Source organism: Saccoglossus kowalevskii, chromosome 9 (assembly GCF_978046115.1).
Source record: "Saccoglossus kowalevskii chromosome 9, keSacKowa6.1, whole genome shotgun sequence".
NCBI lineage: Eukaryota > Metazoa > Hemichordata > Enteropneusta > Harrimaniidae > Saccoglossus > Saccoglossus kowalevskii.
In genome coordinates, this window is record NC_140649.1 from 2,797,516 (window position 1) to 2,823,343 (window position 25,828).

At 36.7% G+C, this 25,828-nt stretch overlaps 1 protein-coding gene across 1 annotated transcript in view; it reads left to right on the forward strand.

Moving 5' to 3' along the window:
• The window catches only part of LOC102809967 (phospholipid-transporting ATPase ABCA1-like), a 104,169-nt gene that overhangs the window by 29,308 nt on the left and 49,033 nt on the right, over positions 1-25,828 (forward strand). The window contains exons 16-28 of the mRNA XM_085503538.1: positions 649-742; positions 2,414-2,525; positions 2,612-2,791; positions 6,804-7,026; positions 7,304-7,525; positions 7,791-7,995; positions 13,458-13,604; positions 13,856-14,033; positions 20,130-20,261; positions 21,260-21,399; positions 21,659-21,796; positions 22,037-22,372; positions 23,956-24,050. Coding sequence (XP_085359664.1) covers positions 649-742; positions 2,414-2,525; positions 2,612-2,791; positions 6,804-7,026; positions 7,304-7,525; positions 7,791-7,995; positions 13,458-13,604; positions 13,856-14,033; positions 20,130-20,261; positions 21,260-21,399; positions 21,659-21,796; positions 22,037-22,372; positions 23,956-24,050 — 2,202 coding nt within the window. The remainder of the gene's footprint in view (positions 1-648; positions 743-2,413; positions 2,526-2,611; positions 2,792-6,803; positions 7,027-7,303; positions 7,526-7,790; positions 7,996-13,457; positions 13,605-13,855; positions 14,034-20,129; positions 20,262-21,259; positions 21,400-21,658; positions 21,797-22,036; positions 22,373-23,955; positions 24,051-25,828) is intronic.

Consider the following 25,828-nt stretch of genomic DNA (forward strand, 5'->3'; position numbering starts at 1 on the left):
TCTGCAACAAAGCTAGCACAAACATGATTAGTTTTGGGTTGAAATTTGTGCATATTAATTACCTAATTGCCTATTAATTAGAACATTTTCATCTTTTACTACTGATATCTCAAGAACCACAATAGATTCCAATGGAATTTGGTACTTCAAACTACAAATTCCCTTTAACTCACTTAACTTCTATACTTTTCAATTTGATGGTATTAGCATATTAAATCAAGTGAAAATGGACCATAAAGCAACTTAAAGCATTTCAAGGCTAAAATTACTCTTATCTTAGGAGTCTAAAAGCTTGAAAACATTAAAACGTAACATATATTTGAAAGCACATTTATGAAGAAAAATTATGGGTCTAATTTAGAACATTTTCCTTCTGGGAGGGTCTTGTGAAAAAATTCTTACCATGTATAGAATAAAATAGTGATTTCTAATGTTTTTGCCTTATGTCCCTCCAGCTGTGGAATTGCCCAGATGTATCTCAAAGAGCAAAGTTATATTAGCCAACGTACATTTTGTTCAAGAGGGCAACCTCAAATCTGTAATTAATTTTACATTTTCCCAATTTCTACTTCATGCCTTCAATACTCACATTCTTACTAATGCTTTTTATACATTTTTTTGTATGGTTCCAATTCTTTTTCTATTTAGTGTGTAAATCTAGATCGATTCGTCGGCTATGACACGGAAGATGATGTTGTACGTAGAGGAATGCAACTAATGGAATATAATAAACTGTGGGCAGGTGAGTTGGCAATAATATACTCTGTGTCATGAAGTTGGAGATAATATACTCTGGGCTGGTGACTTAGGGTGAATACACTCTGGCCTGGTGAGTTGGGGTGAATATACTCTGGTCTGGTGAGTTGGAGTGAATATACTCTGGGCCTCATGGGTTGGGAAAATATATTGTGACTGGTGAGTTGGGGTGAATATACTCTGGGCCTCATGGGTTGGGAAAATATATTGTGACTGGTGAGTTGGGGTGAATATACTCTGGGCCTCATGGGTTGGGAAAAATATATTGTGACTGGTGAGTTGGGGTGAATATACTCTGGGCCTCATGGGTTGGGAAAAATATATTGTGACTGGTGAGTTGGGGTGAATATACTCTGGGCCTCATGGGTTGGGAAAATATATTGTGACTGGTGAGTTGGGGTGAATATACTCTGGGCCTCATGGGTTGGGACAAATATATTGTGGCTGGTGAGTTGGGGTGAATATACTCTGGGCCTCATGGGTTGGGAAAATATATTGTGACTGGTGAGTTGGGGTGAATATTCTCTGGGCCTCATGGGTTGGGAAAATATATTGTGACTGGTGAGTTGGGGTGAATATACTCTGGGCCTCATGGGTTGGGAAAATATATTGTGACTGGTGAGTTGGGGTGAATATACTCTGGGCCTCATGGGTTGGGAAAAATATATTGTGACTGGTGAGTTGGGGTGAATATACTCTGGGCCTCATGGGTTGGGAAAATATATTGTGACTGGTGAGTTGGGGTGAATATACTCTGGGCCTCATGGGTTGGGAAAAATATATTGTGGCTGGTGAGTTGGGGTGAATATACTCTGGGCCTCATGGGTTGGGAAAAATATATTGTGACTGGTGAGTTGGGGTGAATATACTCTGGGCCTCATGGGTTGGGAAAATATATTGTGACTGGTGAGTTGGGGTGAATATACTCTGGGCCTCATGGGTTGGGAAAAATATATTGTGACTGGTGAGTTGGGGTGAATATACTCTGGGCCTCATGGGTTGGGAAAAATATATTGTGACTGGTGAGTTGGGTGAATATACTCTGGGCCTCATGGGTTGGGAAAAATATATTGTGACTGGTGAGTTGGGGTGAATATACTCTGGGCCTCATGGGTTGGGAAAATATATTGTGACTGGTGAGTTGGGGTGAATATACTCTGGGCCTCATGGGTTTGGAAAATATATTGTGACTGGTGAGTTGGGGTGAATATACTCTGGGCCTCATGGGTTGGGAAAATATATTGTGACTGGTGAGTTGGGGTGAATATTCTCTGGGTCTCATGGGTTGGGAAAATATATTGTGACTGGTGAGTTGGGGTGAATATACTCTGGGCCTCATGGGTTGGGAAAATATATTGTGACTGGTGAGTTGGGGTGAATATACTCTGGGCCTCATGGGTTTGGAAAAATATATTGTGACTGGTGAGTTGGGGTGAATATACTCTGGGCCTCATGGGTTGGGAAAAATATATTGTGACTGATGAGTTGGGGTGAATATACTCTGGGCCTCATGGGTTGGGAAAATATATTGTGACTGGTGAGTTGGGGTGAATATACTCTGGGCCTCATGGGTTGGGAAAATATATTGTGACTGATGAGTTGGGGATATGGGGAATTTTATTAAAACTATATATTTGTATGTTATTCTATCAAACAGGTATCATATTCACAAATCTTAATCCTGACTCAGATGTTTTACCAAAACATGTGCATGCCAAGATCCGTATGTCAGTAGATATAGTTGAATCCACTTGGAGATATGAAGATGGGTAAGTAAATAAAATGATTCAGCATACTGCAACCCTATATTTCTATGTTAAAAAGATCTATAATATAATCTGTGTTCAATTTTCAGCTACTGGTCTCCGGGACCTCGCGACAACATAGCATATGACCTGAAATATCTTCAATCTGGATTTGTTTATTTACAAGATATGTTAGAACATGGTATTATCGAAGCCATGTTTAATATTGAGAAATTAAACACTGGTGTCTATGTCCAGCAATTTCCATATCCTTGCTACATTGATGACATGTAAGTATATTTAACTCCCGTGTGCACACAATTAGTTTTTGCAGTTAGCCTGTCTGTCTGTGTGTCTGTTCCACTGATATCTCTTGGTGTATAGATAGATGCTCAGGACCAATGCTCAGATTTGATTAGGTTTTGGTAGAAATCCATGCATATTTATTACCTAATTTGCATAATGATTAGTCAATTTTCAGGTTTTGCACTGATATCTTAAATACTAATCATCACATTTGAATGAAACTTGGTATATACTTCCTAATTAGCATAACAATTCATAATTTTTTGTTTCTCATCCCATTTCAACGAAACTTGGTTCATAGATGGTTTGTTGCATTGCAAGTAATTTTGAATTAATTTTTTTTTTTTTTAAATGTTTTTGTGCCAGGCCAGTTCTGGACATTGAGTGTCACTGTTGTCTCTCCTGACTTTTTTTTTGTATGTACAAATTGCAATTGCTAGTGCTGACAGGGTCTACATGACAGGGCTGTGTGGCCATCTTCCTAACAAATAGGAATTTTAATGCGGTCAAACACTATCACCTGTGGACCTTAACCAAGATTCCCCCATAGTCACATTCGTTAGTGAATGAATCTCGACAAGTGGAATTGGCCTGCCCATTGAGTCTGTGGCACACTCACCCAGGGTAGGGGTCGACCCTTTGATGCTCAGCCTAAGATAGGATTTGATTGAATTAACTTTTAATGTGTCTCCAATACTCTCAGCACACAGGATTTCTTACTAAGCTTTCTTTGATATGTGATTGGCATTCATACAAACACAGTGAATAGTTTAACTATAATTTATTTGTTTCTATCATGATGGCATGAGATAATTTATTTGTCAGCCTGTGGTATTTGTTTCTATCACGATGGCATGAGATAATTTAATTGTCAGCCTGTGGTATTTGTTTCTATCATGATGGCATGAGATAATTTAATTGTCAGCCTGTGGTATTTGTTTCTATCATGATGGCATGAGATAATTTATTTGTCAGCCTGTGGTATTTGTTTCTATCATGATGGCATGAGATAATTTATTTGTCAGCCTGTGGTATTTGTTTCTATCACGATGGCATGAGATAATTTAATTGTCAGCCTGTGGTATTTGTTTCTATCACGATGGCATGAGATAATTTAATTGTCAGCCTGTGGTATTTGTTTCTATCATGATGGCATGAGATAATTTAATTGTCAGCCTGTGGTATTTGTTTCTATCATGATGGCATGAGATAATTTATTTGTCAGCCTGTGGTATTTGTTTCTATCATGATGGCATGAGATAATTTAATTGTCAGCCTGTGGTATTTGTTTCTATCATGATGGCATGAGATAATTTATTTGTCAGCCTGTGGTATTTGTTTCTATCACGATGGCATGAGATAATTTATTTGTCAGCCTGTGGTATTTGTTTCTATCATGATGGCATGAGATAATTTAATTGTCAGCCTGTGGTATTTGTTTCTATCATGATGGCATGAGATAATTTAATTGTCAGCCTGTGGTATTTGTTTCTATCATGATGGCATGAGATAATTTATTTGTCAGCCTGTGGTATTTGTTTCTATCATGATGGCATGAGATAATTTAATTGTCAGCCTGTGGTATTTGTTTCTATCATGATGGCATGAGATAATTTAATTGTCAGCCTGTGGTATTTGTTTCTATCATGATGGCATGAGATAATTTAATTGTCAGCCTGTGGTATTTGTTTCTATCAAGATGGCATGAGATAATTTAATTGTCAGCCTGTGGTATTTGTTTCTATCATGATGGCATGAGATAATTTATTTGTCAGCCTGTGGTATTTGTTTCTATCATGATGGCATGAGATAATTTAATTGTCAGCCTGTGGTATTTGTTTCTATCATGATGGCATGAGATAATTTAATTGTCAGCCTGTGGTATTTGTTTCTATCACGATGGCATGAGATAATTTAATTGTCAGCCTGTGGTATTAGTTTCTATCATGATGGCATGAGATAATTTAATTGTCAGCCTGTGGTATTTGTTTCTATCATGATGGCATGAGATAATTTATTTGTCAGCCTGTGGTATTTGTTTCTATCATGATGGCATGAGATAATTTAATTGTCAGCCTGTGGTATTAGTTTCTATCACGATGGCATGAGATAATTTAATTGTCAGCCTGTGGTATTTGTTTCTATCATGATGGCATGAGATAATTTAATTGTCAGCCTGTGGTATTTGTTTCTATCACGATGGCATGAGATAATTTAATTGTCAGCCTGTGGTATTAGTTTCTATCATGATGGCATGAGATAATTTATTTGTCAGCCTGTGGTATTTGTTTCTATCATGATGGCATGAGATAATTTAATTGTCAGCCTGTGGTATTTGTTTCTATCACGATGGCATGAGATAATTTAATTGTCAGCCTGTGGTATTAGTTTCTATCACGATGGCATGAGATAATTTAATTGTCAGCCTGTGGTATTTGTTTCTATCATGATGGCATGAGATAATTTAATTGTCAGCCTGTGGTATTTGTTTCTATCATGATGGCATGAGATAATTTAATTGTCAGCCTGTGGTATTTGTTTCTATCATGATGGCATGAGATAATTTATTTGTCAGCCTGTGGTATTTGTTTCTATCATGATGGCATGAGATAATTTAATTGTCAGCCTGTGGTATTTGTTTCTATCATGATGGCATGAGATAATTTATTTGTCAGCCTGTGGTATTTGTTTCTATCATGATGGCATGAGATAATTTAATTGTCAGCCTGTGGTATTTGTTTCTATCATGATGGCATGAGATAATTTATTTGTCAGCCTGTGGTATTTGTTTCTATCATGATGGCATGAGATAATTTAATTGTCAGCCTGTGGTATTTGTTTCTATCATGATGGCATGAGATAATTTATTTGTCAGCCTGTGGTATTTGTTTCTATCATGATGGCATGAGATAATTTAATTGTCAGCCTGTGGTATTTGTTTCTATCATGATGGCATGAGATAATTTAATTGTCAGCCTGTGGTATTTGTTTCTATCATGATGGCATGAGATAATTTATTTTTCAGCCTGTGGTATTTGTTTCTATCATGATGGCATGAGATAATTTATTTGTCAGCCTGTGGTATTTGTTTCTATCACGATGGCATGAGATAATTTATTTGTCAGCCTGTGGTATTTGTTTCTATCATGATGGCATGAGATAATTTATTTGTCAGCCTGTGGTATTTGTTTCTATCATGATGGCATGAGATAATTTAATTGTCAGCCTGTGGTATTTGTTTCTATCATGATGGCATGAGATAATTTAATTGTCAGCCTGTGGTATTTGTTTCTATCATGATGGCATGAGATAATTTATTTGTCAGCCTGTGGTATTTGTTTCTATCATGATGGCATGAGATAATTTAATTGTCAGCCTGTGGTATTTGTTTCTATCATGATGGCATGAGATAATTTAATTGTCAGCCTGTGGTATTTGTTTCTATCATGATGGCATGAGATAATTTATTTGTCAGCCTGTGGTATTTGTTTCTATCATGATGGCATGAGATAATTTAATTGTCAGCCTGTGGTATTTGTTTCTATCATGATGGCATGAGATAATTTATTTGTCAGCCTGTGGTATTTGTTTCTATCATGATGGCATGAGATAATTTATTTGTCAGCCTGTGGTATTAGTTTCTATCATGATGGATTGAGATAATTGATTTTTTGCTACAACGTTTTGCACAATTTCATTTATTTTTCTATAATTTCTATTGGCTACATATCTTGATCAAGATTTAAAAAAAAAGTTTATGGGTTACTTTTGTGAAAGTTGAATAAACCTCAAAAGTTTAAGGTTAATAGAAAGTATAAATACTTTTTCATGTAGATTTTGACAATGACTTGATAACCTGGCAAAATGTTGTTCAAATTCGGTCCTGATCGAATAATGCAATATTAGAAATGACGTTGGTGCATTGAACAGAGCATTAAAGCATAATAGCTGTCATATTTATTTATGTTTCACTACAATATGTTTATTTATTTTCAGATTTGTGTTTTTCCTGTCTGCTATTCTGCCAATGTTTATGGTCATATCGTGGGTCTATTCTGTTGCCATGACAATCAAGAGCATAGTTTATGAAAAGGAAAAACGACTGAAAGAAGTGATGAAAGTGATGGGTCTTAGCAATGGTGTACACTGGTTAGCCTGGTTTGTTAATAGTTTTGTTATGATGTTTATCAGCTCGGTACTTCTTATCGTGCTGATTCAGGTGAGAATGGTTAAATGTATAGTTACTAATGGTTTACACTGGTTTATTGCTAGTTTTGTAACAATGTTTATCAGCTCAGTTTTCCTTATAATAGTATTGGTCCAGTTGTCAATGGTTAAATATAGTTATTCATGGTGTACACTGGTTAGACTCATTTACTAATAGTTATGTTTATCAGCTGTCCACTACTAAAAACTTGCTTGCTATACCCCTAAGCATACGTTAATTCCAATTATTGTATTTTCATAACTCAACCTTTTTCTTGTTTGTCCCACAGTATGGTGATTTATTGATATACAGCGACTTATCAGTAGTCTTGTTTTTCATGGTATCCTTCAGCATCTCCACAATCATGTTATGTTTTTTGATCAGTACGTTCTTTTCACGTGCTAACCTGTCAGCTGCCTGTGGTGGTATAATATTCATTGGAACATATGTACCCTATGTACTGGTAAGCGCTTGGCAAGATCAAATGAATCTAGCTCAGAAGACTGCTGCTGTAAGTTTTGTTTTGTTTTGTTTTGTTTTGTTTTGTTTTGTTTTGTCTCATTTCTTATATTTTTTCTGAAAGCTTTATTGCAGTGGCACTGTCATATTTGGCCACTTCAAAATATTGTGCGTATTTATATTTATTTTCTCTCACTAATATTAAGATTATCTTAAGTAAGTATAAAGCCAGAGAAATTACATTTTTCCCCTGGAAATTATATAAAAAATTCAGCAATACTGACATAAGTAATATGGTATGCTTACATGGTTTGCAGTCACTAATCAACACAGTAGCATTTGGTTATGGCTGTACTTACTTTGCCATATATGAGATACAAGGAGAAGGACTGCAGTGGAACAACATAGGTACGAGTCCTATCAGTGGTGATGAGTTTAGTCTGAGGCGAGCTATTGTTATGATGTGGGTTGATTCTTTGTTATATGCAGTACTCACATGGTATATAGAGGCTGTATTTCCAGGTAAGCCGATGCTCTTCTGTTTGCATTTACATTCACTCAAAATAGTCTTGGCCAAATGCTATAACTACCGGTATGTCAAATTTTAAAAGATTTTTAAAGATCGGATTTATAATATGGCATGCCCAAACCATGGTACTTCCCAGTCACCTAGTCATACTTTATTTGTGTAGGTCAGTATGGCATTCCCAAACCATGGTACTTCCCAGTCACCAAGTCATACTTTATTTGTGTAGGTCAGTATGGCATTCCCAAACCATGGTACTTCCCAGTCACTAAGTCATACTTTATTTGTATAGGTCAGTATGGCATTCCCAAACCATGGTACTTCCCAGTCACTAAGTCATACTTTATTTGTATAGGTCAGTATGGCATTCCCAAACCATGGTACTTCCCAGTCATTAAGTCATACTTTATTTGTATAGGTCAGTATGGCATTCCCAAACCATGGTACTTCCCAGTCATTAAGTCATACTTTATTTGTGTAGGTCAGTATGGCATTCCCAAACCATGGTACTTCCCAGTCATTAAGTCATACTTTATTTGTGTAGGTCAGTATGGCATTCCCAAACCATGGTACTTCCCAGTCACTGAGTCATACTTTATTTGTGTAGGTCAGTATGGCATTCCCAAACCATGGTACTTCCCAGTCACCTAGTCATACTTTATTTGTATAGGTCAGTATGGCATTCCCAAACCATGGTACTTCCCAGTCATTAAGTCATACTTTATTTGTGTAGGTCAGTATGGCATTCCCAAACCATGGTACTTCCCAGTCATTAAGTCATACTTTATTTGTATAGGTCAGTATGGCATTCCCAAACCATGGTACTTCCCAGGCATTAAGTCATACTTTATTTGTATAGGTCAGTATGGCATTCCCAAACCATGGTACTTCCCAGTCACCTAGTCATACTTTATTTGTGTAGGTCAGTATGGCATTCCCAAACCATGGTACTTCCCAGTCACTAAGTCATACTTTATTTGTGTAGGTCAGTATGGCATTCCCAAACCATGGTACTTCCCAGTCACCTAGTCATACTTTATTTGTATAGGTCAGTATGGCATTCCCAAACCATGGTACTTCCCAGTCACCTAGTCATACTTTATTTGTGTAGGTCAGTATGGCATTCCCAAACCATGGTACTTCCCAGTCATTAAGTCATACTTTATTTGTATAGGTCAGTATGGAATTCCCAAACCATGGTACTTCCCAGTCATTAAGTCATACTTTATTTGTATAGGTCAGTATGGCATTCCCAAACCATGGTACTTCCCAGTCATTAAGTCATACTTTATTTGTATAGGTCAGTATGGCATTCCCAAACCATGGTACTTCCCAGTCATTAAGTCATACTTTATTTGTATAGGTCAGTATGGCATTCCCAAACCATGGTACTTCCCAGTCACTAAGTCATACTTTATTTGTGTAGGTCAGTATGGCATTCCCAAACCATGGTACTTCCCAGTCACCTAGTCATACTTTATTTGTATAGGTCAGTATTGCATTCCCAAACCATGGTACTTCCCAGTCACCTAGTCATACTTTATTTGTATAGGTCAGTATGGCATTCCCAAACCATGGTACTTCCCAGTCATTAAGTCATACTTTATTTGTGTAGGTCAGTATTGCATTCCCAAACCATGGTACTTCCCAGTCACCTAGTCATACTTTATTTGTATAGGTCAGTATGGCATTCCCAAACCATGGTACTTCCCAGTCACTAAGTCATACTTTATTTGTGTAGGTCAGTATGGCATTCCCAAACCATGGTACTTCCCAGTCATTAAGTCATACTTTATTTGTATAGGTCAGTATGGCATTCCCAAACCATGGTACTTCCCAGTCATTAAGTCATACTTTATTTGTATAGGTCAGTATGGCATTCCCAAACCATGGTACTTCCCAGTCATTAAGTCATACTTTATTTGTATAGGTCAGTATGGCATTCCCAAACCATGGTACTTCCCAGTCACTAAGTCATACTTTATTTGTGTAGGTCAGTATGGCATTCCCAAACCATGGTACTTCCCAGTCACCTAGTCATACTTTATTTGTATAGGTCAGTATTGCATTCCCAAACCATGGTACTTCCCAGTCACCCTAGTCATACTTTATTTGTATAGGTCAGTATGGCATTCCCAAACCATGGTACTTCCCAGTCATTAAGTCATACTTTATTTGTGTAGGTCAGTATTGCATTCCCAAACCATGGTACTTCCCAGTCACCTAGTCATACTTTATTTGTGTAGGTCAGTATGGCATTCCCAAACCATGGTACTTCCCAGTCACTAAGTCATACTTTATTTGTGTAGGTAAGTATGGCATTCCCAAACCATGGTACTTCCCAGTCACTAAGTCATACTTTATTTGTATAGGTCAGTATGGCATTCCCAAACCATGGTACTTCCCAGTCATTATTAAGTCATACTTTATTTGTGTAGGTCAGTATGGCATTCCCAAACCATGGTACTTCCCAGTCACTAAGTCATACTTTATTTGTGTAGGTCAGTATGGCATTCCCAAACCAGGGTACTTCCCAGTCACTAAGTCATACTTTATTTGTGTAGGTCAGTATGGCATTCCCAAACCATGGTACTTCCCAGTCACCTAGTCATACTTTATTTGTATAGGTCAGTATGGCATTCCCAAACCATGGTACTTCCCAGTCACTAAGTCATACTTTATTTGTATAGGTCAGTATGGCATTCCCAAACCATGGTACTTCCCAGTCATTAAGTCATACTTTATTTGTGTAGGTCAGTATGGCATTCCCAAACCATGGTACTTCCCAGTCACTAAGTCATACTTTATTTGTGTAGGTCAGTATGGCATTCCCAAACCATGGTACTTCCCAGTCACCTAGTCATACTTTATTTGTATAGGTCAGTATGGCATTCCCAAACCATGGTACTTCCCAGTCACTGAGTCATACTTTATTTGTGTAGGTCAGTATGGCATTCCCAAACCATGGTACTTCCCAGTCACTAAGTCATACTTTATTTGTGTAGGTCAGTATGGCATTCCCAAACCATGGTACTTCCCAGTCACCTAGTCATACTTTATTTGTGTAGGTCAGTATGGCATGCCCAAACCATGGTACCTCCCAGTCATTAAGTCATACTTTATTTGTGTAGGTCAGTATGGCATTCCCAAACCATGGTACTTCCCAGTCACTAAGTCATACTTTATTTGTGTAGGTCAGTATGGCATTCCCAAACCATGGTACTTCCCAGTCACCTAGTCATACTTTATTTGTATAGGTCAGTATGGCATTCCCAAACCATGGTACTTCCCAGTCACCTAGTCATACTTTATTTGTGTAGGTCAGTATGGCATTCCCAAACCATGGTACTTCCCAGTCACTAAGTCATACTTTATTTGTGTAGGTCAGTATGGCATTCCCAAACCATGGTACTTCCCAGTCACTAAGTCATACTTTATTTGTGTAGGTCAGTATGGCATTCCCAAACCATGGTACTTCCCAGTCACTAAGTCATACTTTATTTGTGTAGGTCAGTATGGCATGCCCAAACCATGGTACTTCCCAGTCACTAAGTCATACTTTATTTGTGTAGGTCAGTATGGCATTCCCAAACCATGGTACTTCCCAGTCATTAAGTCATACTTTATTTGTGTAGGTCAGTATGGCATTCCCAAACCATGGTACTTCCCAGTCACCTAGTCATACTTTATTTGTATAGGTCAGTATGGCATTCCCAAACCATGGTACTTCCCAGTTACCTAGTCATACTTTATTTGTGTAGGTCAGTATGGCATTCCCAAACCATGGTACTTCCCAGTCACTAAGTCATACTTTATTTGTGTAGGTCAGAATGGCATTCCCACACCATGGTACTTCCCAGTCACTAAGTCATACTTTATTTGTGTAGGTCAGTATGGCATTCCCAAACCATGGTACTTCCCAGTCACCTAGTCATACTTTATTTGTATAGGTCAGTATGGCATTCCCAAACCATGGTACTTCCCAGTCACCTAGTCATACTTTATTTGTATAGGTCAGTATGGCATTCCCAAACCATGGTACTTCCCAGTCACTAAGTCATACTTTATTTGTATAGGTCAGTATGGCATTCCCAAACCATGGTACTTCCCAGTCATTAAGTCATACTTTATTTGTATAGGTCAGTATGGCATTCCCAAACCATGGTACTTCCCGGTCATTAAGTCATACTTTATTTGTGTAGGTCAGTATGGCATTCCCAAACCATGGTACTTCCCAGTCACCTAGTCATACTTTATTTGTATAGGTCAGTATGGCATTCCCAAAGCATGGTACTTCCCAGTCACCTAGTCATACTTTATTTGTGTAGGTCAGTATGGCATTCCCAAACCATGGTACTTCCCAGTCACCTAGTCATACTTTATTTGTATAGGTCAGTATGGCATTCCCAAACCATGGTACTTCCCAGTCACCTAGTCATACTTTATTTGTATAGGTCAGTATGGCATTCCCAAAGCATGGTACTTCCCAGTCATTAAGTCATACTTTATTTGTATAGGTCAGTATGGCATTCCCAAACCATGGTACTTCCCAGTCACCTAGCCATACTTTATTTGTGTAGGTCAGTATGGCATTCCCAAACCATGGTACTTCCCAGTCATTAAGTCATACTTTATTTGTGTAGGTCAGTATGGCATTCCAAACCATGGTACTTCCCAGTCACTAAGTCATACTTTATTTGTGTAGGTCAGTATGGCATTCCCAAACCATGGTACTTCCCAGTCACCTAGTCATACTTTATTTGTGTAGGTCAGTATGGCATTCCCAAACCATGGTACTTCCCAGTCATTAAGTCATACTTTATTTGTGTAGGTCAGTATGGCATTCCAAACCATGGTACTTCCCAGTCATTAAGTCATACTTTATTTGTGTCGGTCAGTATGGCATTCCCAAACCATGGTACTTCCCAGTCATTAAGTCATACTTTATTTGTGTAGGTCAGTATGGCATTCCCAAACCATGGTACTTCCCAGTCACCTAGTCATACTTTATTTGTATAGGTCAGTATGGCATTCCCAAACCATGGTACTTCCCAGTCACTAAGTCATACTTTATTTGTATAGGTCAGTATGGCATTCCCAAACCATGGTACTTCCCAGTCATTAAGTCATACTTTATTTGTGTAGGTCAGTATGGCATTCCCAAACCATGGTACTTCCCAGTCACTGAGTCATACTTTATTTGTGTAGGTCAGTATGGCATTCCCAAACCATGGTACTTCCCAGTCACTAAGTCATACTTTATTTGTATAGGTCAGTATGGCATTTCCAAACCATGGTACTTCCCAGTCATTAAGTCATACTTTATTTGTGTAGGTCAGTATGGCATTCCAAACCATGGTACTTCCCAGTCATTAAGTCATACTTTATTTGTGTAGGTCAGTATGGCATTCCAAACCATGGTACTTCCCAGTCATTAAGTCATACTTTATTTGTGTAGGTCAGTATGGCATGCCCAAACCATGGTACTTCCCAGTCACTAAGTCATACTGGTGTGGAACTATGACAATCAACCAAGCAGATTTGTCGGTTACCAATCCAAATTATGAACTTGGACAAGTGAATAACACTAATGAAACAGTTCCAGGTATGTTGGTCATCTGTATTAACCAGAATTACTTGAAGCTAATAAAGTTTGGTATTAATTTCTGTGATATGTCTTATAATGAAATAAAATAAATAAATTATTTACAAGTTTATCAAGGTTACGAATATCAAGTAATATTCAGGAATAACTTATTTCTAAATAAGAATCTGTGTTTCTCCTTCTAAAGGTTTTCATAATCTTAGTTCTTTTTATTATCTAGGTTATTCACATTTATACATTTATTTCTACAGATACACAGTTTTTTGAGTCAGATCCTAGTCATCTACCGCTGGGTGTCAGTATTCAGAATATGGTGAAAATTTACAAAAACGGCAAAAAAGTTGCAGTCGACGGATTATCGTTAAATTTCTATGAAAACCAGATTACATCATTCCTTGGACACAATGGTGCTGGCAAAACCACTACAATGTGAGTTTATTATTGTAGCAATTGAAGTAAACTGTGTAATACTTAAATTCTGATTAGGGTATTCTCCATAATTTACTAAGCATGTAAAGATAGACATGTATGTCTCTAGATAGCTGAAGTATTTTAACTTAGGAGATTAAGTTCTGTGTTTATGAATTTAGGCCATGTTTGAAGGAAGTTCAAAAACAAGGACTTGTTTCGACTTCTGTTCATCCATCTGCCATCCATCTAGAAAATGAGGACCTATGGAATGACCTATGTGCGTCTGTGTGTCCTTGCAATCAAACTTCACACATACATTATATACATATGCACATCAATTTGTTTCATGATCTGATTCAAGATGGCCGAATGGCAGCCATTTTTGTAATGAAAAATCATCAAAATCAATTTGTTGGACATTGTGGGACCTTGATGCGTGTAATTTTATTTTCAGATTGGATTTAAAATGGCCGACTGGTGGTCATTTTGTTTTAATGAATGCACTTCTAGAGCTATATCTCAGACATTCCCTGACTGATCATGTTCAAACTTTATATATACATCAAGTCACACCTATTCACATTTATTTCTATCATGATCCAATCAAAAAAGGCTGAATGGTGACCATTTTAATGTTAACCAAATTCAAGCACTTTTGCAGTTCCTGAATTGGATCTCAGTTGTGTATGAACAGATTTTGTTCAAACTTGATACATACATTGGACATTATGGGGGACTTTAATGTACATCAATTTGTTTGGATTTAAACTGGTGGGCATTTTGTTAGTACCTGTTCAGACGTAGTCTGAGCTCTGTTTTGAGCTTTATTATTGCTTTACATAAAAATAATCTTTGGAATCCTTTCTTGGAATTGATATGTGCATCCTATTTTACATAATAATAATCTTTGGAATCCTTTCTTGGAATTGATATGTGCATCCTATTTTACATAATAATAATCTTTGGAATCCTTTCTTGGAATTGATATGTGCATCCTATTTTTGGAGATACAGTTTGTCAAACTTTTTCTTTTTATCTTTAAGAATAAACTTTCTGCGTTAATTTCTCACATTACTAATTAAATGAACGACAATTTAAAGATTATAACTCTTAATGTCAATGGACTTAGAGTTATTAACAAAATGCATGTTATCTTTAATTGGTTGGAAAAACAAAAAGCTAATGCCGTCCTGTTACAGGAAACGCATGCGAACAAAGTAATTGAATTGAAATTTAAGTATTTATGGGGTGGATAGGCTTTTCATGCTTTTGGCACGACCCACAGCTGTGGGGTTGCTATTTTGCTTTCCACCAAGATAGATGTTAATATAATTAAATGTTGGCAGACGTTTACTGTTAAATTGTGAAATAAGTAAAAAAAAAATATACCTTTGTATCTGTATATGCCCCCAAATGTATGTAAGGATAGGAATTCTTTCTTCGCAAATTTGACTGACTGGTTATGCCAGGAGGATATTTATGAGTTAGTTATAGGGGGCGATTTCAACTGTATAATGAATATTGATCTTGACAAAAGGGGAGGGCGTACTACTAGTGTCTTGAATTCCAAAGCGGCAATAAGATCAATGTGTAGTTCCCTTAAGATTATAGATATATGGAGGAAAATTAACCCACTCTCAACAAAATTTACCTATCAACAAAAAAAATCCCCTCATTCTGACACGTCTAGATTACTTCTTCACTCTAAATATATTTTTGTGCCAGGCGACAGTTTCGGACATTGAGTGTCACTGTTGTCTCTCCTGACTTTTTTTTTTGTATGTGCAAATTGCAAGTGCTAGTGACGACACATAGTGCATTTTGCCACAGAAGTCATATTCATGTTTGGGACTACATGACAGGGCTGTGGGGCCATCTCTCTGTCAAATGGCAATTTGTAATACGATATCCTGGTGTCAACCAGGCCCGGTCGAACACAAGCACCTGTTCCCCCAAAGTAACATTCGTTAGTGAATGAATCTTGGCCAGTGGAATTGGCCTGCCCATTGAGTCTGTGGCACACTCACCCAGGGTAGGGGTCGACCCTTTGATGTTCAGCCTAAGGTAGGATTTGAACTTGGGTCTACCGATCATGAGTCTGGTGCAACAACCACTATGCTACCAGTGATCGGTTCTTACTCACTCTAAAAGATACGTGTGATATAGTCCAACACTGTGTGATCAAACCTGCCATAATGACAGACCATAGAGCAGTTATTCTTACAATTCAGCAAAACCATGAAAAAGGGGGACCTGGAATCTGGAGATTTAATATTAGTTTATTGAGCAATAATGATTATAAGGAAAAGGCTCGCAATGTCTTACAAAACTGTATAGCGAAATGCAGTAATGCCAATCTGCAAAGTCAGCTAACACTTGAATATTGCAAAATACAAATTCGTGAATTTACAGTGGGATATTCTAAAGAAAAATCAGCTAAATTAAAAGCTAAATTATCAAGTTTGGAAAAACAATTAGAATCACTAGAAAAGAAAATTAATAACACTCTCGATACTGATATATTGAATGAGTATGAGAAAGTTAAGAATGACATTGAAATAATTTATCAGCACATAGCAGATGGTGCCAGAATTTGCTCGCACGTAGATTCCTATGTCAAAGGTGAGAGGTCAACTCGTTATTTCCTTAACCTTGAAAGACGTATTGGCGCTAAACACACAATTCTTAAATTAAAGTCAGAGAATTCTGAAGTTACTAAACAAAAAGAAATCTTGCACGAAGCCCATCGGTATTATTCTGTCTTGTACTCAACAACCAATATAAGTGATGAAAAGATTGATTCTTATTTGACAGAAGTTAAACTAGAGTCTGCACTAACTGATGATGACAGAATTATATTGGATAAACCAATTTCCCTAGAGGAATGTAAAATACTTGCTATGGGGAAGGATAAAACTCCAGGCTGTGACGGGTTACCAGCCGAATTTTTTTCGGAATTCTGGGATGTTATTGGGCAAACAGTATTTAACTCAATTAATGAAGGTCTAAAAACCGGAAAATTATCTGAATCACAAAACAGTGCAATTTTAAGGCTGTTGTGTAAAAAGGGTGAGCACAGTAGTCTAGATAATTGGCGTCCAATTAGTTTGCTAAATACAGACTATAAGATACTTGCATCTGTTATGGCTAGACATTTACAGCCAATTCTCGGACGTATCATTAGTACAGATCAAACGGCATATATTAAAAATAGATTTATTGGCGAAAATGTCAGAATCATTTCCGATATAATCGCTTATACTGATATGGAAAACATTCCCGGGGCAATTTTATTTCTAGACTTTTGCAAAGCATTTGATTCTGTGGAATGGAATTTTTTATTGAAAGTTATGCGTAAATTTGATTTTGGTAATAATTTCATTTCGTGGGTTAAAACAATTTATTCAGATTGTAAAGCATGTATTATCAATAATGGTTGGTTGTCAGACAAACTACACCTAACACCTGGTATCAGACAAGGCTGCCCTCTATTTTTACTTGTTGTGGAAATTCTTGCTTACAAAATTAGAGTGTCAACAGCACTTTCGGGAATCACCGTACAACTTGAAACTCTATTTAATAGGGAAATCCACATTTGCCAAGTTGCAGATGATACAACACTTTTTGTTGCAAACGAAGACTCAATTACTAAGGCCATTGACATTGTAGTTAATTTTAGCAATGTTGCGGGTCCTAAACTAAATAAGAGAAAAACAGAAGGTCTCTGGGTGGGAAAGTGGAAAAAACGTCGGAAAAAAATTGGCAATATTAGTTGGCCGATTGAACCAATTAAATTGTTAGTTGTGTATTTTAGCACAAGTGAACCCGATACAACCAAACTTAACTTAGAAGGAAAATTAAAATCAATTGAAAATGTCCTTAATCTTTGGAATACTAGAAATTTAACTATCTATGGGAAGGTGGTGATTATTAAAACCATGGCTGCTGCTAAACTTACATATGTGATGAATGTATGCGTATTATTGGTGAATACAACCAGGGGGGCTTGAATGCATTGGACATTTTTTCACAATGCAAAGCTCTAAAAGCATTCTGGGTAAATCGTTTAACAAACTGTTCATCTATTAGAAAATTACAATACAATTAAAATAAAAACAGTATTACAAGACACTAGTTAAAAAAAAGTTTATTGTACCTTGGGTAAATGAAATGTGGGAAAAAAAATACAAGCTAAATGTTTGTTGGGACAATGTATGGGTTGAAAGGACAATCAAAATTACCCAAGAGCGCAGATTATCAGCCTTTATGTACAAATTCCTGTATTGTATTTTACCAAACAATGATAAACTGTTTAAATGGCAGAAGACAGACTGCAAACTATGTCATATCTGTAATTACACAGAAACGCAATACCATATGTTTTGGGAATGTACACGTCTATGCAATTATTGGGCATGTGTGGGAGAGTTTATTAATAACAATACTAACTATGCGGTTTCTTTAACATTTGATGATCTTGTTGCTGGTGTATCAAACACAGACACATGTGTCAATCATATTATTGTAATTGCAATGTACTCTATCTATAAATCATGGTATGTTTGCCAGAGCAAGTCCATAAGCACATTCAAACTTTTTAATTGTTTTTGACTCCCATGTGCAAAGCACAAAATGGGAGTCTTTGCGGTTAGTGTGTCTGTATGTGTGTGTGTGTGTGTGTGTGTATGTGTATGGGTGTGTATGTGTATGTGTGTCCGTCTGTTCCACTGATATCTCAAGAACTATGCATCAGTTTTTGATGAAACTTGGTGCATAGATGCTCTGGGCTAATGCACAGATTTGATTAGGTTTTGGTAAAATTGCATGCATATTAATTACCTAATTTGCATGATAATAACTATTTTTTAGTTGTTCCATGATTGTTCCATTGATATCTAAAGAACCACTTATTGATTTTGATGAAACTTGGTACATGGATGCTCTGAACTTATGCTTGGTTTTGATTAGTTTTTAGTAAAAATTACCTAATTACTAATTACCTAATTTGCATAATGATTAGTCAATTTTCGTTTTTTCCACTGGTATCTCAAGTACTAATCATCACATTTCAATGAAACTTGATTAATAGATGTCATAGGACACTGCACAGACCTGATAGTTTTTAGGGTAATGTCAGTGCATATTAATTACCTAATTTGCATAATTAATTAATTTTCAGCTTTTGATGTTTCAAGTAGAAAGCATTACATTTCAATAAAACTTGGTACATAGATACTCAAGGACTATGCAGAGATTGATTGTTTTAGGATAAATTATTGTGTATATTAATTACCTAATTTGCATAATTAATTAATTTTCAGCTTTCACACTGATTTCTCAAGTACTAATCATCACATTTCACTGAAACTTAGTGCAAAGATAATGACAATAGGACAATGTACAAACCTGATTAGTTTGGGGTTAAAATCTGTTTATATTAATTCCCTAATTACTTAATAATTTATAATTTTTTTTGGTTCCAATCACATTTCAATAAAACTTGGTACATAGATGGTCTGTTACATTGCGCAGACCTCATTAGTTTTCCATTAAAATCTGTTCATATTAATTTTCTGATTTGCATTATTAGTTTTTGGCTTTTCCATCACTATTACTATCTCTGACAAGTAATTTTGAATTATATTTAATGTGTCTCCAATACTCTCAGCACATTCATTATTTAAATCAGAGCTCAAGTTTAGAATTAACATAATAAGCATAAAGCTAAATTAAAATGGGTAAGACTAGTTGAACTGGAATCCTCTCTCAATTAATAAAAAAAAAGTCTCTGTTGATTACAATGTAGCCACATTACTTAAGCGAAATAATTTTGTAATTATAATATATAATATTAACAGATACCACATGTATTATTTAAACAGATGATTATGATTGTACCGGTAATATATTGTAATATTAACAAATAAAAAAAAAAAAATAAGTTTATCAAACTTTTCAGATTCAATGTCATGTACGTGTCCTTGACCTTGCTTGATAAAAATATACAGTTTTGTATTTCATATGTAAGAACATCATCCATCCTTAAACTAGTCTCCATTATCAGTGCTGACCACAGTGTTTTAACTTATCCTTCTTACACGGTTTAATCCTTAGGTCTATCTTGACTGGTTTATTTCCACCAACCAGTGGTACTGCCTATGTTTACAACCAAGACATTCTGACCAACATCGATCAAATCAGAAAAAATATGGGAATGTGTCCACAGCATAATGTGTTGTTTGACCAGTAAGTAAAGCACTATTTTGATTTAGATTATACAGTCAAATCTATGTTAGCATCCATCTCTATAAAAAGACCACCTGCCTATAGTGACCATCTTTATATAAAGACCACCTGCCTATAGTGACCATCTCTGTATAAAGACCACCTGCCTATAGTGACCATCTCTGTATAAAGAACACCTGCCTATAGTGACCATCTCCATATAAAGACCACCTGCGTATAGTGACCATCTCCATATAAAGACCACCTGCCTATAGTGACCACCTGCCTATAGTGACCGTCTCTATATAAAGAAGACCTGCCTATAGTGACCATCTCCATATAAAGACCACCTGCCTATAGTGACCACCTGCCTATAGTGACCACCTGCCTATAGTGACCATCTCCATATAAAGACCACCTGCCTATAGTGACCACCTGCCTATAGTGACCACCTGTCTATAGTGACCATCTCTATATAGTGACCACCTGCCTATAGTGACTATCTCCATATAAAGACCACCTGCCTATAGTGACCATCTCCATATAAAGACAACCTGCCTTCAGTGACCACCTGCTTATAGTGACCACCTGCCTATAGTGACCATCTCTATATAAAGAACACCTTCCTATAGTGACCATCTCTATATAAAGGCCACCTGCCTATAGTGATCACATCCAAGTGAAACCAGTGTATAAACATTATCTGTTTTATGTGTTCGCTCTTTCAGCAAATTTTTTTTGTAGATTTACTTCTTTTGGAGAACAAAATAATAATTAGTACCAGTATTCTGTTTACACTACACATTTATTGTATACCTCTGTCATTTACGTATTATAAAGTGTATGCACTACTAATAGAGTAAATATGGTATACATATATTTCAACCTGTTGGTCATAACGCTTCCATATGTATTATGGTACATTTTATTTACGGAGTACATCCAGAATGTCAAATCACAGTTAAAAATTACTACCCTCAGTCTAATTATGAATAACAGTGATCGCTTATTTTTTTTAGTCTGACAGTTGATGAACACTTGTGGTTTTATGCCCGATTGAAGGGAATGAGCAACCTAGATGTGAAAACGGAAATGAGGCAGATGATAAAAGATGTTGGATTACCTCATAAACGAGATGAGAAAGCAAAACATTTATCAGGTAACCATGACTACCAGCATTAAATGTATCACGTATGTGAAACAATGGAATCAGGTTTTTTATATCTCAGTTTATCAATGAATTATACTAAGCTAATATTGGGAAAATGTTAATAATGTCATTACTTTTATTGCTACTTCATTGTATGTTTATTATTACAGGTCATTATTGTTCTTCACATTTCAGTAACAGACTCGGGTCTGAAAATATATCTTAATTTTTCTTAAATAAAGTTGGTAAAATCGTTATTTGATTTCAGGCGGTATGAAGAGAAAGTTATCTGTTGCTATAGCCTTTGTTGGTGGAAGTCGTGTTGTTATATTAGATGAACCTACCGCAGGTGTTGATCCATATGCTAGACGTAGTATCTGGGATCTACTCAGTAAATTCCGTAAAGGTAAGCATGTATATGTTGATATTCTTTCTCATTCTCAAGTCTCTGCTATTTATCAATAACACGCTATCATAATCAAGTTATGTTTCACAGTACAAAGATATATTTAGTTGCAGTATTTTTGCCTGTATACAAAATGTGTTATCTGCCATTACAGCTAAATCAGTTTCCTAGTTTTACCCCTCTTTTACTGAAACACTGTCTATGACATTGTATGGAAATATCTCTATTTGTTGTCATCAGGTCGTACTGTTATCCTCACAACACACCATATGGATGAAGCTGATCTTCTTGGCGACCGCATCGCTATTATCTCTCAAGGAAAACTCAAATGCTGTGGTTCATCAATGTTTCTCAAGAGTCAATTTGGAAATGGTTATTATCTGGTGTTGGTGAAGAAATCTAACAGATTAAGCTGGGCTGGTAGCGCGAGTGGAATTGCTGATAAAAAGAAAGTTAATCATGATGAGGTAATACATAATTGTTTACAGCATGCTAGTCAGTGGCAAAAAAAAGGAGCATTTGATTTTGTCAAAGTTTACAATATGCGATCACTGTTGAATCGAGCAGACATGTCATGTGATCACTGTTGAATTGAGCAGACATATGTCATGTGATCACTGTTGAATCGAGCAGACATGTCATGTGATCACTGTTGAATTGACCAGACATATGGCATGTGATCACTTTTGAATTGAGCAGACATGTCATGTGATCACTGTTGAATTGAGCAGACATGTCATGTGATCACTGTTGAATTGAGCAGACATGTCATGTGATCACTGTTGAATCAAGCAGACATGTCATGTGATCACTGTTGAATTGAGCAGACATATGTCATGTGATCACTGTTGAATCAAGCAGACATGTCATGTGATCACTGTTGAATTGAGCAGACATATGTCATGTGATAACTGTTCAATCAAGCAGACATGTCATGTGATCACTGTTGAATCAAGCAGATATGTCATGTGATCACTGTTGAATTGAGCAGACATATGTCATGTGATCACTGTTGAATTGAGCAGACATATGTCATGTGATCACTGTTGAATCAAGCAGACATGTCATGTGATCACTGTTGAATTGAGCAGACATGTCATGTGATTGCCATTGAATTGAGCAGACATGTCATGTGATTGCTGTTGAATTGAGAAGACATGTCAAGTGATCACTGTTGAATTGAGCAGACATGTCAAGTGATCACTGTTGAATTGAGCAGACATGTCATGTGATCACTGTTGAATTGAGCAGACATGTCATGTGATTGCTGTTGAATTGAGCAGACATGTCAAGTGATCACTGTTGAATCGAGCAGACATGTCATGTGATCACTGTTGAATTCAGCAGCCATGTCATGCGATCACTGTTGAATTGAGCAGACATATGTCATGTGATCACTGTTGAATTGAGCAGACATATGTCATATGATCACTGTTGAATCAAGCAGACATGTCATGTGATCACTGTTGAATTGAGCAGACATGTCATGTGATCACTGTTGAATTCAGCAGCCATGTCATGTGATCACTGTTGAATTGCACAGACATACATCATGTGATCACTGTTGAATCAAGCAGACATGTCATGTGATCACTGTTGAATTGAGCAGACATGTCATGTGATTGCTGTTGAATTGAGAAGACATGTCAAGTGATCACTGTTGAATTGAGCAGACATGTCAAGTGATCACTGTTGAATTGAGCAGACATGTCATGTGATTGCTGTTGAATTGAGTAGACATGTCAAGTGATCACTGTTGAATCGAGCAGACATGTCATGTGATCACTGTTGAATCGAGCAGACATGTCATGTGATCACTGTTGAATTCAGCTGCCATGTCATGCGATCACTGTTGAATTGAGCAGACATACGTCATGTGACCACTGTTGAATCAAGCAGACATGTCATGTGATCACTGTTGAATTAAATGGACATTTCATGAGATCACTTGAATTGAGCAGACATATTTCATATGATCACTGTTGAATTAAACAGACATGTCATACGATCACTGTTGAATTAAACAGACATATGTCATGCGATCACTGTTGAATTAAGCAGACATGTCATGTGATCACTGTTGAGGTAAACAGACATATGTCATGTGATCACTTGAATTGAGCAGACATGTGTCATGCGATCACTGTTGAATTAAACAGACATGTATCTGGTGTTGGTGAAGAAATCTAACAGATTAAGCTGGGCTGGTAGCGCGAGTGGAATTGCTGATAAAAAGAAAGTTAATCATGATGAGGTAATACATAATGTTTTCAGCATGCTAGTCAGTGGCAAAAAAAAGGAGCATTTGATTTTGTCAAAGTTTACAATATGCGATCACTGTTGAATCAAGCAGACATGTCATGTGATCACTGTTTAATTGAGCAGACATGTCATGTGATCACTGTTTAATTGAGCAGACATGTCATGTGATCACTGTTTAATTGAGCAGACATGTCATGCGATCACTGTTGAATTAAACAGACATGTCATGTGATCATTGTTTAATTGAGCAGACATGTCATGTGATCACTGTTTAATTGAGCAGACATGTCATGTGATCGCTGTTTAATTGAGCAGACATGTCATGTGATCACTGTTTAATTGAGCAGACATGTCATGTGATCACTGTTTAATTGAGCAGACATGTCATGTGATCACTGTTTAATTGAGCAGACATGTCATGTGATCACTGTTGAATTGAGCAGACATGTCATGTGATCACTGTTAAATTGAGCAGACATGTCATGTGATCACTGTTAAATTGAGCAGACATGTCATGTGATCACTGTTTAATTGAGCAGACATGTCATGTGATCACTGTTTAATTGAGCAGACATGTCATGTGATCACTGTTTAATTGAGCAGACATGTCATGTGATCACTGTTTAATTGAGCAGACATGTCATGTGATCACTGTTGAATTGAGCAGACATGTCATGTGATCACTGTTAAATTGAGCAGACATGTCATGTGATCACTGTTAAATTGAGCAGACATGTCATGTGATCACTGTTTAATTGAGCAGACATGTCATGTGATCACTGTTGAATTAAGCAGACATGTCATGTGATCACTGATTAATTGAGAAGACATGTCATGTGATCACTGTTTAATTGAGCAGACACATGTCATGTGATCACTATTAAATTGAGCAGACATGGCATGTGATCACTGTTGAATTAAGCAGACATATGTCATGTGATCACTGTTTAATCAAGCAGACATGTCATTTGATTACCATTTGAGCAGATCTGTTGTATTTTAGATTCTTAGATTAAATTGCACTACCAATAGATTTTATTGCAAAAAAATAAAATTGTTTCATCATTTGCAAAGTTAATTTTGACTGACTTTGCTTACCCCAGGCGCTGGAGGTTGTAATGTTCCGCCCGCCCGGTAGGATAATGCTACACAAACAACACTCCAGTCTGACTGCTATCGGAACTGAGTTCCTCCCAGTCACTAATTGAATGTATGCAACCTTTGCACTTTGAACGATAGCCAATCACACACGACTCTTGACGGTAGCTGTTAATAAACAACTACCACGATCTGGATTTAGTTCATCGACAAACTTGTCCAAAGTTTCTCGTGTCATACTGGAGTTATTTTATGGATCAGCGTGCATTGGATATTATTTTGATTTTATCATTATTAATTTGCTCTTGTTATGATCTTGAAGAAACCCGAAATCACGGTTTCTGAGGATTGTCAGCGATTTTGTCAAAGGAGATTGATAAGATGTTGCAAAACAGAATAAACATGATTACGTCAAATCGCACCTCTTCTCTGTGATGGCAACACCAGAAAAAATGCAACAGTGTCACTATGGTTTACAATCCCTTCAATTGCAGTAAACTGTTCATCTTTGAAAGATGGCACACCAGAAATGTTTTCTAAAATAGTCTTTAAGGCTACTTTTAGCTTTTTCTTAGCAATCATGGCCAAATTTTCAGGTTATGACCAGTTACACACAACAGTCTAAACCGAGACACACGCTGACACTGAAAACTGAAAATGGCACCAGTAAGG